The sequence below is a fragment of the Musa acuminata genome, chromosome BXJ1-6, assembly GCF_036884655.1.
Source record: "Musa acuminata AAA Group cultivar baxijiao chromosome BXJ1-6, Cavendish_Baxijiao_AAA, whole genome shotgun sequence".
Taxonomy (NCBI): domain Eukaryota; kingdom Viridiplantae; phylum Streptophyta; class Magnoliopsida; order Zingiberales; family Musaceae; genus Musa; species Musa acuminata.
Window position 1 is genome coordinate 42,614,965 of NC_088332.1, and position 15,405 is coordinate 42,630,369.

At 40.0% G+C, this 15,405-nt stretch overlaps 2 protein-coding genes and 1 long non-coding RNA gene across 4 annotated transcripts; 2 read left to right on the plus strand and 1 right to left on the minus strand.

The window, feature by feature from the left end:
- Positions 1–651: 651 nt before the first annotated feature.
- LOC108953121 (uncharacterized) lies at positions 652–3,756 on the minus strand. Of its 2 annotated transcripts, none has more exons than XR_010514761.1 (3): positions 3,575–3,756; positions 1,309–1,550; positions 652–1,160 (listed from the first exon to the last, which is right to left on the minus strand). It is a non-coding gene; the product is annotated as an uncharacterized LOC108953121 (long non-coding RNA). The 2 variants fall into 2 exon arrangements; XR_001978519.2 differs by having other exon boundaries at positions 654–1,160; positions 1,282–1,550.
- A 417-nt stretch (positions 3,757–4,173) lies between these two features.
- On the plus strand, positions 4,174–11,679 carry LOC103989535 (beta-ketoacyl-[acyl-carrier-protein] synthase III B, chloroplastic). Its single transcript, XM_009408406.3, has 8 exons — positions 4,174–4,515; positions 5,770–5,918; positions 6,597–6,733; positions 7,419–7,521; positions 7,605–7,723; positions 10,584–10,648; positions 10,729–10,948; positions 11,026–11,679. Exons 1-8 carry the CDS (start codon positions 4,337–4,339, stop codon positions 11,245–11,247), a joined length of 1,194 nt encoding a protein of 397 aa, XP_009406681.2. The 5' UTR covers positions 4,174–4,336; the 3' UTR covers positions 11,248–11,679.
- A 1,601-nt stretch (positions 11,680–13,280) lies between these two features.
- Positions 13,281–14,865, plus strand: LOC103989536 (RING-H2 finger protein ATL3). The gene has a single exon (XM_009408407.3). The coding sequence runs from the start codon at positions 13,621–13,623 to the stop codon at positions 14,548–14,550; it is 930 nt and encodes a 309-aa protein (XP_009406682.2). The 5' UTR covers positions 13,281–13,620; the 3' UTR covers positions 14,551–14,865.
- Positions 14,866–15,405: the final 540 nt, after the last annotated feature.

Below are 15,405 nucleotides of genomic sequence, written 5' to 3' on the forward strand. Positions count from 1 at the left end.
CAAGAAGACAAAGTAGAGTGCAGTCACCAGCAAGACCAGCCAGGGTGCATGCAAGTCCCCACCACTGTGCTTGCAGAGCAGGTGCAGACAAACCCAGTCCCAATACTGCGGAACTGGGAAAAAAAAGAAAGAAAGAAAGAGAGAGAGAGAGAGAGAAAGAGAATGAGCATGGCATACACGGACAAGAGAAATCAGAGTGGGACATGGAGCATCGAGCTTGGTGCTCAGTCATCGCCATGGATGTACCAGCAAAGGAGCAGGGTGGCGCAGCGGCGCAAGATGTAAATCCTCGCCCGCTGTTCCTTCACCAGCGCCGCGCACCTTCCGGCGAGTCCCCTCCTCACCTTCTTCCTCTCGGCCATGATCGATACTGTTGATCCACTCCGTGTATGGTGAAGCTTAGGCCATGGCGCAAGGCACACAAGAGTGCATGAGACGCTGAGAGCTCATGCTGTGCAAGTTCCCCATGGGTATTTATGCACACAAGCAAGCATGCATGAGGAGCGAGGAGGCTGGATGGCTGAACATGGTCAGCATGGTAACATGGAGAGCTGTGTGCTGCATGAAAATGTGGAGCCATGCCCATTTTTATCAGCACCGGGAACATGGTGATGTCTTTTTTGATATCAAAATGAGTGCAGAGGGGCTTATCCTAGCTATTAAAGTGGGAGAAAGGTAGCTTAAAACGTGGAAGGATGCCAAGGCAAGACGAAGCAAGCTTGTACACAAGGAAGACGATTTGCCGGTGGTTGACTCAAGTTTGGGTGGCAACGTTTGGTGGTATTCTCTTGCATCTGTCCCAAGTAATATATCTTTCTCATATGAAACAATCAGCATATTACTCGATCAAAATTATGAAGCAAATCAGAAGGCATCATATCCTCCCCTAGAGCATCGGTAATCATATACTCATAACAAGAAATCCACAATTGCCTAAGGCTTATGTGCCAAAGTTCATGTTGTATCATCAAGTAAATATGGGAAACAGTCCCACTGCTTAAAGCTTCGGCAATGGCCAACTGAGCTCACTTGACAGAGAAGCTAAGCCGACAGGAGCTGTCCTCGAGTCTACTCATGGTGATGAAACCATGGAAGCAGGCCCTGGAATTGATGCATGCATCTTAACGTTCATGGGGACTGTGACTACTTCATCGTTAGTGCTGTCAGCAGATCATGCACACAGAAAAGATTTGGTAAGATTCATAAGAATGGAGAAACGAAAAATTAATCCATTACAACCTTTCCTAGGAGCCAAAGGGGAAGAAGAGACGAGTGACTGACCCCTTAAGATACATATATTGAGATCACCTAGAGAGTTGGAAGAAGATTTGGAGCAGATGATCTTGTTGGATTTTGATCTTCTGACACCTGTGGATTGGGATTCTGATTCATTGGATATCTACAGCTCATCCACATGTCTGGCAAAGAATTAGTCAACTGTGGACAGCTCCATCTTCCAGGATTGGAATGGCAGAGACTATGAGACTGAGATGTTCCTCAGCAGGGGGACTTGGTATCTAAGTTAATTCCTTGGGAATTGTCAGCTATCCCTGCATGAGAAATTTCTTTCAGTGTTGAATGGCACTTTAATTTTGTTTCCTTGTGAACATTATGGGTGAAACTCCATAAGCACTTTGTTGGTTTTCAGGATTGCTAACATGATTTATGCATATATATATATATATATATATATATATATATATATATATATATACACACACACATATATATCACAGGTTAATTTTTTACATGTGGTTAAGGTAGGGTGGCATTTTAAAGATCATTTTCAATTTCATCTTGTAGACATCTTACCGATTTTAAAATGTCTGTCTCTTACAGCTCAATCTTTTAGCACATGAGTACTATATGATACACTTACAATGAAAGTAGCTTAAGTAGCAAAAATGCCCAATGACTCATAAAATATAACATCAGGTTTAATCTCTGCTTCTCCAATGCATGGAAATTGGGATAACCCATGAATTGGTGGTCTGTATTTCTTACTAAGACTAATAAAATTATGCTGTCACCATCTATTTTTTTCTTTAGGGAAGAAAAGGAAAGAAGTCAAACATTAAATGATATGACAGCAGAAGTCAAACATTAAATGATACCAAGATGACAGTTATGTTGTCTCAAGACTCTTTACTTCTTTCTTCTTTTACCTTTTATTTTTTCCTTCTAATGTTTGTACAAACAGTAACTATCTTTTTCCTAAAAACAATAATACTGCTTTTAATTTCTGTAAAGGTGTAAATATAAACCCTGTCATCACATACTCTTCCTTTTTCTTCATCATTCTTGCTGTACCATCCACTATCAAACATCTTTGTTGATTTATCAGCAATTCTCCCATATTATAAATCAATTTCACAGTACAAAGTTTCCAATACCAGTCCGTTAAATGTGTGCTCACAGGCTCACAAAACCATATTATATTATAGGAAAAACTTTTACCTGCTCAAAACGAAGCTCTCCAAATGTATACACTCCTGATAACTTCATCATCAACTAAGACTGACCTCCTTGAAGATGGATTTGGAAAGTTAAGACTTGAGCTGTGTTGCCTAATCCAAGTGGCTTGTTCCACAGATGCTGATTTATGCTACATTGGCATCTTTACATTTTGATTGATGAAATTATATCATTCCAACTTTTACTTTTATTTTTATAGATTTAACTCCAATTATACCACTACACAACATGTGTATGTGATGCTTGTAAGATTGAATCTTGCACTTTAATCAACGGGGTATATCCCAATTTTTTACTTTCACCACAATGTGTCAACGGATGCATTTTCTTTCCTTTCCATTGTAAAGGTCCACAAAATTCATTTGGTTTGCAGGAAAACCAAAGTGAGGTAAGTTACAAAACACATTGAACTTAATCATGAGTTCTACCTTCTTGGTAGTGTTGAAAGTCTATAATAGATTGTAATGCATGTGGAATGATCTTATGAAGAATCTCATATCATTTTTTAGCTAATTTCTGAACTTACAGAAGCTCTTGAATTTATTTGTCACAGTTTCAACTTTTGCTGTTTTCTCACAGTTCATGTTAACCAACAAATTTCAAGCATGATTCTTGCATACTACACTTATCAACTAAGGTTAGGTTTGAAGAGCCTTGTTTCTTTAATTATGTTATTAAGAAGCTCACATCCTAATCTTGCCAGATTAATTAAGCCGCACTCAAATATCTCCATTACCTTTCTGTGATCAATCTACTCTGTGATGGAGTGAAAACCTCATCAGTCACATACCTAAAACCTTGTTGAATAGCTTGCAGGTTAATTTTTGGTATGTCATACTCCCAATGCATTGTTGTTCTTATCTGTTCAATCTTCCTTCTACTTGTCCTTTTAACAAACACATGGTGTCCTCACCTCGAGAATTACTTAGAACAGGCACTAGGGCACCACCTCGAGAATTCCATATGTTTTTTTTATGTGCATGATTGAAGAGGAAATCCTTACTGGTCAATAGTAAGGACCACAATCAGTACTGGTAAACATGCATGAAGAACTTGAAGCAGAGATTGGACGGAGAACAAGAGAGAAAGAGACACTGACTTCTAATGGTTGTGGATGATGTTTTGAGGCCATCAGCGACCTGCTCCCATGTACGACTAAATCAGCAATCTGCTTCTTGACTTCAGCTAAGAAAGATGAAGAGTGTCCTTGTTCAAGTGGCCACTGAGCCTCTCTGTGCCACCACAACCGTCTCTTCCCTCGGCCTTTATGCTTCTGTGATCGCCAACGCATTGAATTAGCTGGTCAGATTTGAAGTGTAGAAGGTGACTGGAGATGGGGGACGTGCGTTCTCGTGCTTACCCGTGTCTCCTCAGTAGCACCAAACACGTAACAGCAACTTCCCAAGGAGTTGGTAACCATGGGTCCCACAATCAAACCTGTTGATCCCATGCATTTCAACGAACGGGAAGCGTTGGATCTCGAATCCTGTGTCCTGTACTTTTCAGCTAAGACGAGAGGGTCCGGCCATCACGGGAAAACCTCTCTTCTAGGTGTCCGGATCCTGCGCCTCAATCGAGCCACCCAGAAACTAGCTAATAATTAGTCAAAACAGTGGGCCCATCGCTCGTCCTTCGGGTCCCGCTAATTTTGACAAATGGAAAGTCTCTGTTTCAGTGTGGTGACTCGGCTGATACAGCCGATCAGTACCGTCTCTTCGGTTCGCCATCCGGTCGGGAGTTACCGAAGCTTTTTGCAACGCCGACCCAGCTTCGTCCCCCGTGCTGCCTCCTCTTCTTCTCTTCGAGACGTCGTCGTTCCAATCTCTCTTCCTCCTCCCGTCTCCAGGCGTCGATTCGCCGAATGGCCAACGCGCTGGGGCTCGTCTCGTCGTCCCTGCACTCTTTCCAGTGGAGAAATCGGGCTCCTTTGTGGCTCTCCAGATCCGACAAGAGGGCGCCGTTCATCTGCTGCGCCGCCGGGGATGACGGTGTCGAAGGCCACGTTCTCGGCGCTGCCTCGTCGAGGTCACATCGTCCAAGGTACGCCTTCATCTTAGCCCCTTTGTGATTTGGCTTGGTTTCTTTGGTCTTTGTGGGAGTTATCTTCCGCTGTACGCAAAGTCTGCTCTGTTTTGGTGGGTGGGCGACATGATCGTGAGCAAGTCACCAAAAGATTTAAGATTTGCATTGCTTTATTCAGAATACAGTTGCAACATATTTTTTTTAGTCCAATTGGTTCCCAAGATATTCATATCAAGATATTTTGCAACAATCGGTCCTCAACAGAGGACTCTGCGTGCTGCAGAATGGGGACTAAGTAAACGATACTGATATTGGTACCGCGATTTGAAAATCTTAGTTGTTCTGCTTTTGTAAGCTTGACAAATGATAAAGCTTAATTAGGTATGCCATGAGAATAGCGACAATGACTATCTATCTTAGATAGGAAGAAGTAGCCAACAGGCAAAACTCCCTCAGAGAAGGCTTCATCGAAGGTCTGAGAGTATAATGGGTGAATTTCTGACTGACGGCTTGTGCTTATTGCTTGTGTACTAAAGTGTAGAAGTTAATATTAGAGTGGTTTCATGAAGCATGAGAGCTATATAATTTCGAGCATGACAAAAGAGTGTCTAGAAAATTGGACATTGTAGCTCATCAGAAGATTGGGACTCCACGGCCTGTAGGCAGAAGCAACTTAGACATGCGTAGAAGGTCGAATCAATCAAATGGATAGTCTTACAACTCCATAAACAAAGTCTCACAAGACAAGATGATCCACCCTCATTGTGAATGATTTAAGGAGGATCAATAAAATCATATGACTTTGTGGCATCTCTTGGGGTTGCTATGACCATAACTATATGGCATTGTAAAGAAAGCATTTTCTACAATCTATTTTTACATGAAACCCTCTTTTTACCAATAAAATAATTTCTAGTAAAACCTACTTTGGCCTAGTATGGTTTCTTTGGCAACTTGGTGTTCCTCTCGGTTCCATAAAACTGGAGTTAATTCGAGTCAATTCATTTTCTTTAAGGTCATAGCGATAGACTATATTTACTCCTTGCTTTTGTGCATGGTTTTAATGCACAATCTACACGTGCACTGACTTTCATGTTTTTGCCTATTAGGCCACACCAAAGCTTTGTTTTGCTTTATTTTATGTATTGTGCTTTTATTTGATCTACCTTAGGTAGTTTGTATTTTACAAAAATGAAGCCAAAGAGTTTTCTGATGGGTAGTTGAACATGCTTTTTGAAACTATGAATCCATTCTAACAATGGAAAAGTGCAGAGTCATTGGCATGGGTTCAAAACTTGTTGGTTGTGGATCGTCTGTGCCGAAGCTTCTTATTTCCAATGATGACCTTGCACAAATTGTTGAAACCTCAGATGAATGGATTTCTGTTCGAACAGGGATTCGTAACAGACGAGTTCTTTCAGGTATCTGTCATAAATTACTCAATTTCTTCATTAATTTTGTGTATCACATTGTTCATAAGACCCATCTGCAATTCTTTTGACTCTGTGGCACACTAGTCTTTTTTTCTTGTGGAACAAGCTTCAAGATCATCATCAATGATCAGTCTCATAAAAAAAAAAATCAAAAGTAGTAAAACTGTAATGACGATGAAATTGTGTCCAATGCTTCTGTGAATGACACATATTATTCCAAAAAGCATGTTTTTTCTTCTTCAGAGGGATGTGCCCATAGGCAAATCTTCCTTTCTATATAGACAAACTACTGTGATTTTGCATGATCTGTATTTCTAAGTTTTTCTCTTTTTTTTTTTTTGAAAATTTTGGTGTTCAAAAGGTGCATTTGGGAGGTTTGAACAGAACTTCTGTGCAGCTAACACTAAAAAAAGGTCAGTATAAAACAAATCAAATACCAAAAGGACACTGTTGTCTGTAACTTGACACTACAGCACTTGCCGGGAAACTGTTATTTCAATGTTCCACTGGTGAATCTTAACATATGGTTTATGTCACATAATGAAACTAGAAGTCATATAAGCTGTTGTTTTTCTGTTCTCTTTATTTTAAAGTGCAAAAATATGAAACAAAATAGATCTTAAATTTGAATCTTTATCAGTGTATATGATAAAGAAAATCTTGCAGGAAATGAAACATTGAGTGGTTTCGCTGTAGACGCAGCAAAAGGCGCTCTTCAAATGGCTCAATTAGAAGCTGAAGAAGTTGATCTTGTCATAATGTGCACATCCACTCCAGATGATCTTTTTGGATGTGGCACGCAGGTCTACTTGATGTTGCTTCTGAATGATACTCCCAATTTTTTGAATCTCTTTTAGATTAAAAAAGGATCTAGAATGGCTTGGCTTAGATCAAGTTCTTAAATATATATTTCTGGTGACTTAACTTTAGATGAAAATGCCAAACACTCTCTTGAACCTTGCAACTCAGGATATCACTGCATGTGTGCAGCTTTAGGAATCAACAGTCCTTATTTATGGTTGTCTAATCTAGTTGCCAGTTGCATTTAGTCTAAATTTATTTAGTCATTAGTAGCAATTGAAAGTTATGCTTCATGCTTCCTGCTAATCTTATATCCTTCCACCTTGAGGAACCCTAGACCCATTGCTGTGAAAGTTGTACAGATTCTCGAGTCAAATGATTTTGGAGCTTGGAACTTGCCTGTGCTTATACATGTGAAAATCCTTCATATGATAATCTTATTGCTTTGATGAGTTCATCTTCTATATTCAAAATTCAATCATTTCTTTTTCATTGTTCATCTCTTCTCTTGAGTTTGCCAGTTCTGGAAAACTTTGTTGAATTTTCTTGGAATCTTGTTTCATGCTTCTCTTTTTGAAAGTGTACTTTATTCAGCTTAGCTCATTAAGTTATGAATATTAGCATTTGTTTCTCGTTATGTTTCTGCAGGTTTATATATAGAAAACTTTCTTTTTGTGTCTTTTTTAGGTTCAGAGGGATTTAGGGTGCAAAAATGCATGGGCCTTTGACATAACAGCTGCTTGTAGTGGGTTTATTGTGGGCCTAATCTCTGCTACTCGCTTCATTAAAGGTCTAAACTACTTTTTTATATGAAAATATGGTTGCTGGTATATCCAATAGCTTATAGCACTAACTATGCTACTTCAGCTACAGGTGGTGGGTTTCAGAATATATTGGTAATTGGAGCAGATGCCCTTTCACGCTATGTGGACTGGACAGATAGAGGCACATGCATACTTTTTGGTGATGCTGCTGGTGCTGTGTTAGTCCAGGTTGTGTTTTGTTGCCTTTCGATAGAAGAGCTAATTCAACTTATTACACTGTTCATATTGGGATATATTTAAAGGTAAAAGATGTCACTATTTTCTATTGACACCATCACACAATCTCTTTACTGCCATTGTATGAACATGGAATAGTTACATGACTTGACCTTCATTTGTCAATATTGTTAATTTGTATTATCAACACTTTGGATCACGAGTAATTGTGAGTAAACTAGGGGTTAAAAGAAATAAAATGACATTTTTATCTGTGGTAATGAAGATAAGAATAACAGTTTGCAAGAATTCTTAATAATGTGCAAGCTGACATTAAAAGGATTGAAAAACCAAAAGCAAAAGGTGACAGACAAGTTAATTGTATTAGCTGACACTTCCCTCTTGTACTTCTTTTTATCTCTTTGAGTGCTTCTTAAATTTTTAGATTGTCAGAATTTCAAAACAACACTTCAAAAATGACATTTATGGTGTTGCAGCCCAGCACATATACCAATTGTATAGTTCTCTACCATATGGATGCCATATGTGATGGATCCACAAATCTTTACTTGGAACCCAGCTAGCATGGAAGTGTCTCGTTGTACAACTTATCAAAAATTGAAGTTTATGACATTCCATTAATTTTAATATTGGTCATATGTGAATACTACTCAGAAGACAATAATTTGTCATGTATTTTAACTTTTGCTTCTCATTTATAATTCTACCTGTTTCGTCATTTAGCTCAATTAAAGAAGATGCCATGTTGTTAACAATAATCTGCTAAACATGCAAGAACATGATAGTCAGCCTTAGCTTTTGATCATGAACTACATTATGTTCTCTAAAGTTTTAGGAAATCAGCTTACTTCATAAAAACGAAAAGCTTGTTGAGTGTTCGAAGGTTGGCAACTTGCCTGGTTAACAGTTGATAAACTGATAGCAGCTGCCATTAGGAGCTGGAATATTTAGACCATATACAATTAAAAAAGGATGATGCATCAATAAATGTCTGCATCTGCAACATTGCAACTTTGACTGACAGGTTACTTATCACTTTATTGTTATATATGATCTCAAAAATTAGAAAACTATCACAAATAAAAATAGATGATGTAGAGAAAATTTGCTTTTGCCATTAAGCATGGTCAAGGGTGGTAGCTTTTCTGCATATGTTATTAGAGATTTAGGAATACCAATGAACTTAAAGAGTGACCCTCGGATGCGGTAGCTAGAAGAGATGAAATGATTAATATTAGTGGTACGAGGAGAGATAAAGGAAGACCTAAAAAGACTTTAATATAAATTATAAATAAAGATTTAAGTACTTTGAACCTAATTAAACTTATGATTTTTTACAAATTTCAATGGCAGCAAAAGATCTATGTAGCCGACCCAAAATAGTTGGGACTTACAGTTTTATTGTTATTGTTGTTGTTGTTGTAATGAACTTAAAGAGTGTTGCAATGGAGATGGCGGGCTTATGTTCGTTTAAGTGGTGTCCACAAGAAGAATGGGAAGGGTTTGCCCTTGTCACATTGTTTCTTGAAACCTAGGTACTGATAATATAATGTTTGATGAACATGGTGCACCAATGAATTGGGGAATGGAGCTTAAACAACTCAGGACCATGATCATGATCTCTCAATGTGAAATTATAAGACAAGCAATAGGACTAGCAGGATTGGGCAATATGTATCAATGGATCAAGCACAATTCTACAAGAGGTTGGGGTAATGGAAGACAGTTTTATAAACCCTAATTTTCCATATAGATTGAAGGAGCCATGTCAACTGAACAACATTAAACAATTTAGCTGTATAATGGAAGTATAAACAACCCAGTAATTTTGTATGAAAATTTCTGCAATGGTTCTGCCTATCTAGGAGATGACTATGATGAGGATTTCATTTACCTATGGAGTCTTTGAATCTAGATGATATTTTGACCACAATCAATCATGTAGTTGTTAATGGAGATGGATTGGACCAGCGCTTTCCAACATTGTCTAAACTGGAAGCAGGATTTTCATGGGTCTGCATCTGCTTGGATGATATTCAGAAGTCTCATGAACAAGATATGCACAATGGGAATGAATTGATGTAGCTAAAGGTCAATTTAAAACCTGGAGACCTTAATTTTAGAAGATTAAATATTCTAATTTTATTACTTCATTACTAAATCGAGGGGCATTGTTGGAGCTGACTGAGTCAAATGGAGAGCAAAAGTTGGGATTTGTGTTATATGCTTATGTCTATTTAGCAGCTTTATACATAAAAGAAGAATTTCATGACTAAATCCATCAAAAAAGTAAATCTTTTCTCTGTGAAAACAAGAAAAGATGTACGTGTTGCTTGACTTTCCATTTTCAAGTTATAGATGATTTCTGTGCTTGTTTGAAACTCTACGAACTTGACATATTTAGTAGAAAAAATATATATATTCTGGCCTAAGGCCATCTATCTTTTTTCTTATTTGTTATTGCCTCATTATTCTTTTGTTATTCTTCCTAGTTTTCCCTATATTCCTTTTCTCTGCCACCTTTTTCCCCTTTTCTCTCTGCTGTAATAGCATGCCTACTACAGACAGCTGCTGTTTCCTTCTCTGAATTAGACTAAACTGCAGCTAGACGGTTCAGACCTGATGTTTTTGGGATCATTAAAGCCCTTTGCCATCTTAGTTAGGTTATGTGCTGTAGAGATTGAAGATTTAAAGTATTTAACATGGTAGGCACAATCTTAGGGGCTAAAAGCAATGTGAGGGAAGTTCTCTTGCCATTATTTTATTTATATTTGTATCAAATAAAGTTTGTTCTATGCATCTATAAAATTTTCCTGCTAAAAGTTTAGCTTACCTTATTTACTCCTTGCAGGCATGCCATAGTGATGAAGATGGCTTGCTTGGCTTCGACTTACACAGTGATGGCCATGGCCATAGGTGTGGATCTTTGGGATAATCTTGATCTATATTTTCTGTCCATTAGTCTCATCCAATGACCGGCTATGGTTCCATTGCAGGCAACTAAATGCTCTAGCCCAAGGTGACGATGATAAATTGATCTCAAACAGTAATGGTGCTCCTCTGTTTCCTCCAAGGAAATCATCATTTTCTTGCATCCAAATGAATGGTAAAGAGGTCTTCCGCTTTGCTGTGCGCTCTGTACCACAGTCTATCGAAGCAGCACTGGAAGAAGCTGGCCTCAGTAGCTCAAGCATTGATTGGTTGCTACTTCATCAGGTAAACACCTACCAGGCTGCAATTCATTGTAAAATTCTCTAATTTCCTAAAAGTTGGTAATGAATACTATTTGGCAGGCAAACCAGCGGATCATAGATGCTGTATCCAACCGATTAGAGATCCCTTCTGATAAGGTCATATCAAATTTGGCAAACTATGGCAACACAAGTGCTGCATCCATCCCTCTAGCATTGGATGAGGCCATCCGGGGTGGCAAAATTCAGGCTGGCAACACCATTGCCACTGCAGGCTTTGGTGCTGGACTCACATGGGGTTCAGCGATCATAAGGTGGAGATGAAAATGGAGGCAGAAGTTGTCTGAGTGTATATCCTCGACCTTGTGAACATTGATTTCCTGAACCATCTTGGATTTCTCACATCATGATTCAAGTAGAAGAGGGGTTAGTTCCTTTTCCTGTCCATGTTTTGGTGACCATTTCCTAAACTTACTGGTTTTTTATTTACTTTTTCAAGTAAAATTGTTTTCCAAAGTGAAATAATGAGCACCCAAGCACTACTTTCTCTTGGCCACAATGGGGAACTGAACTAGTAGTGGTGTAGGACAGCAACCCCAATTGCCACTCTAGGTGAATTTGCTTCATTCGATCAGTGTGATGAAGCTGGCAGACCATACATTAATATCAGAATGTTAGTTTCCTTGTAGAAGCACAGTCGGTATTGGATAAACAATTAAATTCTTTTGTGAAAATGGTGATGTTCCATTGTCGATATATCTGATGCACAAATTGAGGACTTTGCTGTTTATATTCCTAAGCTGCGGCTGATTGTCTGATATTTTCCATTAGTCCAACAATAGCATTTCATCATCATACATTTTGATTTAAAGAGCAACTAGATTTACTGTCTACAATGAAATGCCTTAAACATGTGATTGGCAGGTTCTCCTGCTATGAGTTTGAGTTGTATAGAAAGAATTGGATGGTGCCACCTTGTTATTTGCTGTTTCAAGATGTAATGCATATATATATTTGGGGTTAGTGACATGGATTTTTACTGTCATTGAACTCTTTTCAAAACAAGATCTTTAATTGAATTAAGAATATCTGGATCTTTATTTGTAATTTCTAATACAATTTTTTGAGATCATCTTTTATCTAGCTTACCTCTTCTAATTATAACATTTATGATTTCTCCTAGCAGAGGCATATGTCCATGTCACCTCAAATGATTCTTTCTCCTTTATTTATTTTTATTAAAATCATATAAAATTATTCATGATTGATTTTTTAAATCTTTGCTAATAATTCTGTACTTCCACTTTAATAATTTTATCTCAGTGGTACATATTTTTGCTTCTTAACAGTCATTGCATGGTTATGTTAGACATAATAAGATACATGAAAAATAAAAAATCTTGTGTTTACACTACTGTAATCAAAATTCTTTCAGAACCTCATGTTGATTGCTTGCATGTGATACACCATATTGACGCAAAGGCAGTCAAAGTCTTGGAAGTGTCTCCTTCCTTCCTTGTATGTTTGTTTCTTTTTCCCCTTTGTTAGGTAGGCAGACTTGACAAACCTCGAAGGTTCCTCGTGCCATTTTGTCGTCATCCATTGGAACAAAGAGGAAACGAAGGAATTAGGTGTGTAACGAAGCCTTGTTGAGACTAATTACAACTTATGTAAATTTGATGTAGAGATTTCAATTGAATGTAGTGGATTATCGCAAGTCTTTCAGATGGAATGAACACATGAGCGGATGTAATGAGTCTGCCTCTACTGTAAGAAAAGTGATTCCTTTGACCATCTTCTAGAATTTAGGCAACATTTAGCAGATATCAAACAATTAAACATTGCTAAGTATATTTCTCTGTAGTAAGCAACAAGTTAATTTGATATTTCTCATGGTCACCACAGAAGGATAAAAATGAGATTAAAATCTAAATATTTTTAGGTCCAAAGTAATTCCTTACATCATATCCACATTTATTTATGTTCCAGAATCGTCATTTGTTAATATATATATATACATATTTATATAAGAAAAGGAAAAGAAAAAGCTGGAGTGCAAACCTTGACGAACAAGTCAGTCGGAGCAACCACGACCATACAAGAGGAAGAAATTTGAAGTCAACCCCAGTGCGGGTCAATTCCACGCTCGACCGATGAGCGCAATCCACTGCCGCCGCCCGTCTTCGTCCTCCTTTCGGCGATCGAGCCGTGTCAAAGGAGTGAGCCAACCTGCTCTGATGGTGCAGGTTCCCAGAAAGATCCCAGAACACACACGCGCTTCCCTTCTCTCTCACACACGCACTCGCATGCCAAGATTTGTTCCCCATGAGTCCTCCCTCTCGCTCACGCACCAACAAAGTCAACCAGGCCCACCCACATCCATGGCGGAGATAGTTTTGTGGGACTCCAAGCTGGGACGTGAAACACTTCGTTCAAATCCTTCTTGGACCGCAGCCCTCTCCGTTCCAACCTTTGACATGGTCTCCCCTACTTACGTCTCTGTGTCTCCGTCTACCCGACTGCGACTTCTATCGTCACTGCTACTGCAATTATCTCCCACAGTTTGGCTTCCCTTCCCCTTAAAGTCTTGGTTCGGTTCGGCACTTGCATCACCTTCTTCTTCCTCGACAGCTGCAGCAGCAAGCTCATCTCATCCTAAATCTTCCTTTGGAGAAGGCAGGGAAGAGCATAGATAGGATGTCAACGCCAGGTGATGAGTTTGGTGGCGGAGGTGGTGATAACACGGCCGTCGTCAGGATCAGCAGCGAGGTGATGGTAGCGGCGGTCGTCTTCCTCTTCATGGTCGTCGTCTTCGTCTTCTTCCTCTACCTGTACGCCAAGCACTACCTGCGGCCCGACCCCGCACTCCGGGGGCGCCGCTCCCGCGCGCGCTTCGTGTTCTCTGCGGCCGACGAGCTCGGAGCCGGCGCCCCCGGGCGCGGCCTCGACGCTGCCGTGCTGCGTGTGCTGCCCGTCACCGTCTACCGGGCCGCGGACTTCAAGGAGGGGCTCGAGTGCTCGGTCTGCCTCTCCGAGCTGTCTGACGGCGAGCAGGTCCGGCTGCTGCCCAAGTGTAACCATGGCTTCCACCTTGAGTGCATCGACATGTGGTTCCATTCTCACTCCACCTGCCCTCTCTGCCGGAGTCCCGTCGGAGCTGAACCTTCCACGAAGCCGGATTCCGATCCCGAAGCGCAAACTCCGCCGCTTCAGACTCTTCAGGAGTCGCCGGTCTTCCCAACGAACGTGCTGTTCTGGGGCGACCATGATCAAGTGAACGCAGGGAGCTCCACGACCGACACGGTGGCGTACGGAGGAAGCTCACAGGAAGGGCCATCGAGCTCTTCGGGCCGCTCAGGCAAGCCAGAAGGTGCGCTGGTGATCGAGATACCGAGGAGGGCGGCGGAGGATCTCCCGTCGCCAATCTCGCCATTGCCATCGAGTCGGATGGCCATGGAAGAGACGAGATCGCCGGTGTCGGCGACTTTTAGGTCGCTGAGGAGGCTTTGGAGCCATGGGAGGTGGACTGGTTCTTCTTCTAGCCCGAGGGGAGGCGATATCGAGCAGGGTTTGGGGGGATGTGCAGAGACCAGTCTTCCACCTCCAAAATCTCCATCCAACTCCTGAGTCTACAAAAGTTGCAGGTGGAAATGGATGTTCTTCTTCTTCTTCTTTCTGTTGTTGTTCTTTCAGATTCAGGGAAGCTGTGGAAAGCAGCTCTGCTCTGTAGCCAATCTCTAGTTCCAAATTGCATCGGTTGCTTGCTTGCCGATCATTGGAACTCATTGGATTTGTTGTTTCTTGATGTACAGGAGAAAAGTACCTGTAAGGTGATGAAGAAATCTCATCATCTCTAAGAAGTCATCACCTGAGTCTGTCTGAATACATTTTGATTTATTGATCCAAATACATTATAGTAAATGCAGGGTTTATAGATTGGTATGTTACATATTTTAGAGATGCATCAATTTGCATCATTCATTCTGTTCTCAGAATTCATCATCAGCAAAAATTGTTTGTTTAGCCTGTTACAGCAAGGTGATGTAGAATCAATTATATTCTAGTATATAGCATCAGTATCAATCATATTCTAGTGGGATTTGCAAGTTCTGGATGTTGTTGACCAATTCTTAATCCCATCTTCTAGAATTCTCCTGAGGGCTCAGATAAGGAGAGCACTGTGAATACAACTCTAAATTGACAGGTCAAACCTGGCAAGCTTCTGAAAAACTGTAACAATATAGTATGTCAAAATGGATTTTCTTATGAGTAACATTCTTCTATCAATGGTTTTACGGCATAAATGCTGATTGGGCTGATATTACAATCGATATATATGTGTGATCTCTATTTACCCTTATAAATAGAGACTGTTTCACAATACTTGAGCTCTAAAATGCTGGCCTAAAGTTTGATTTGATTCAGTCTGCATCTTGAATGAGATTGTTCATGTAGTAGCAACAAGGTTTTTGATGCTCACTG

Excerpts from the sequence above, each read along its gene's own strand:
- LOC103989535 (XM_009408406.3), top strand. The coding sequence starts at position 4,337 with ATGGCCAACGCGCTGGGGCTCGTCTCGTCGTCCCTGCACTCTTTCCAG. Across the intron at positions 4,516-5,769 it reads TCGAGGTCACATCGTCCAAG|AGTCATTGGCATGGGTTCAA; the intron begins GTACGCCTTCAT and ends GGAAAAGTGCAG. Across the intron at positions 7,522-7,604 it reads TGCTACTCGCTTCATTAAAG|GTGGTGGGTTTCAGAATATA; the intron begins GTCTAAACTACT and ends CTTCAGCTACAG.
- LOC103989536 (XM_009408407.3), top strand. The coding sequence starts at position 13,621 with ATGTCAACGCCAGGTGATGAGTTTGGTGGCGGAGGTGGTGATAACACG.